General features: G+C 35.8%; 1 protein-coding gene across 1 annotated transcript; it reads right to left on the reverse strand.

The window, feature by feature from the left end:
* Window positions 1-378: 378 nt before the first annotated feature.
* Window positions 379-1066, reverse strand: LOC100636263 (cytoplasmic phosphatidylinositol transfer protein 1-like). Its single transcript, XM_003392087.3, has 3 exons — window positions 905-1066; window positions 753-816; window positions 379-661 (listed from the first exon to the last, which is right to left on the reverse strand). The coding sequence occupies exons 1-3, from the start codon at window positions 980-982 to the stop codon at window positions 552-554; spliced, it is 252 nt and encodes an 83-aa protein (XP_003392135.2). The 5' UTR covers window positions 983-1066; the 3' UTR covers window positions 379-551.
* Between the last annotated feature and the right edge of the window lie 21 nt (window positions 1067-1087).

The raw sequence follows: 1087 nt of genomic DNA on the forward strand, positions 1-1087 counted from the left end.
CGCAAGATTAATGTCTTCTTCTACTTCTTCTCGAATCTTGTTCTCATGCACAGTCCCTTGTGTGTGTATGTGTGTGTCCTTCTCTCTCTCTCTCTCTCTCTCTCCTGATCAAAGGGATCATCTTCTATTTGTTGTTTTCTTTTTATTAAGTTTCTTGCATGTCACGTGTGTGTGTGTGTGTGGGCCCTATTGTGACACAAACCATTCAGTGTTTATTGCAATGCAATGGCTTAACATGTACACACACACTCATATTCTCTTTCTCATTTTGGGTTCATTTCTTCATTCATACGTTCCTTCTCTTCATTATTCATTAGTGCTCAGCTCTCTCTCTCTCTTTATTATTATTTTGTTCCATCTCTACCTCTACACTGTGTATTATTATTATTATTATTAATTGTGGTATTTCTATTATAATAATAATTAAAACTTTACAACAGTAAAGAAGAGATAACAAGCGAGTGATGTATAATAACAAGAAAATAATTATTTTTTATCAGTATGGTGTCAATAAAACAATAATTATTAATTGTAAGTGAGTCCTTTTGATGTTAAGGAGTAGCTCCATCAGCTACAGCTCCTGTTCCATTTGAAAGCACCATCCTATTGGTCTCCTCATGTACCTTTCTCTCATACTCTCTTATATCCTCCATTGTTAGTCCTACAAGAATAGAAATACAAGAAATTGAAGTTTAATTGATGCTAATACAATAATGCTTGGAACTTTGAATCAAGTCTTGTAACTGACTGACCATGCCACTCATCTATCCATAGGAAAGCTTGCTTGTGCCCTTTCAAGATGATATCTCTAACAGCCTGTAAGAAAGAAAGGACAATTGAGATGTATGTTATTACAGGTACAGGAAAGAGGCAGTGATTGATGGAGTAGCTTATACTAACTCACTCTATGAACGCCAGCCTCAACACGAGTCTGTAGTCCCCACACCTCAAAAAAAACTTTCACAACTTTGTACGAGCACATGATTGGCTGTGTTGACTCCTGAGGACATACAAAGGAAGTGTGTGTGTTAAGAGATTGGAATGTATGAATAACAAAACGTGTTTATAAGTGAAAATATTAGAGGTG

The sequence above is a fragment of the Amphimedon queenslandica genome, unplaced genomic scaffold (assembly GCF_000090795.2).
Source record: "Amphimedon queenslandica unplaced genomic scaffold, v1.1 AMPQUscaffold_967_Cont27017, whole genome shotgun sequence".
In the NCBI taxonomy this organism is placed as follows: domain Eukaryota; kingdom Metazoa; phylum Porifera; class Demospongiae; order Haplosclerida; family Niphatidae; genus Amphimedon; species Amphimedon queenslandica.

Coding starts and splice junctions, on each gene's coding strand:
- LOC100636263 (XM_003392087.3), bottom strand. CDS start 982: ATGTGCTCGTACAAAGTTGTGAAAGTTTTTTTTGAGGTGTGGGGACTA. Junction 817..904: donor TTGAGGCTGGCGTTCATAGA/GTGAGTTAGTAT, acceptor TCTTTCTTACAG/GCTGTTAGAGATATCATCTT. Junction 662..752: donor ATGGATAGATGAGTGGCATG/GTCAGTCAGTTA, acceptor CTATTCTTGTAG/GACTAACAATGGAGGATATA.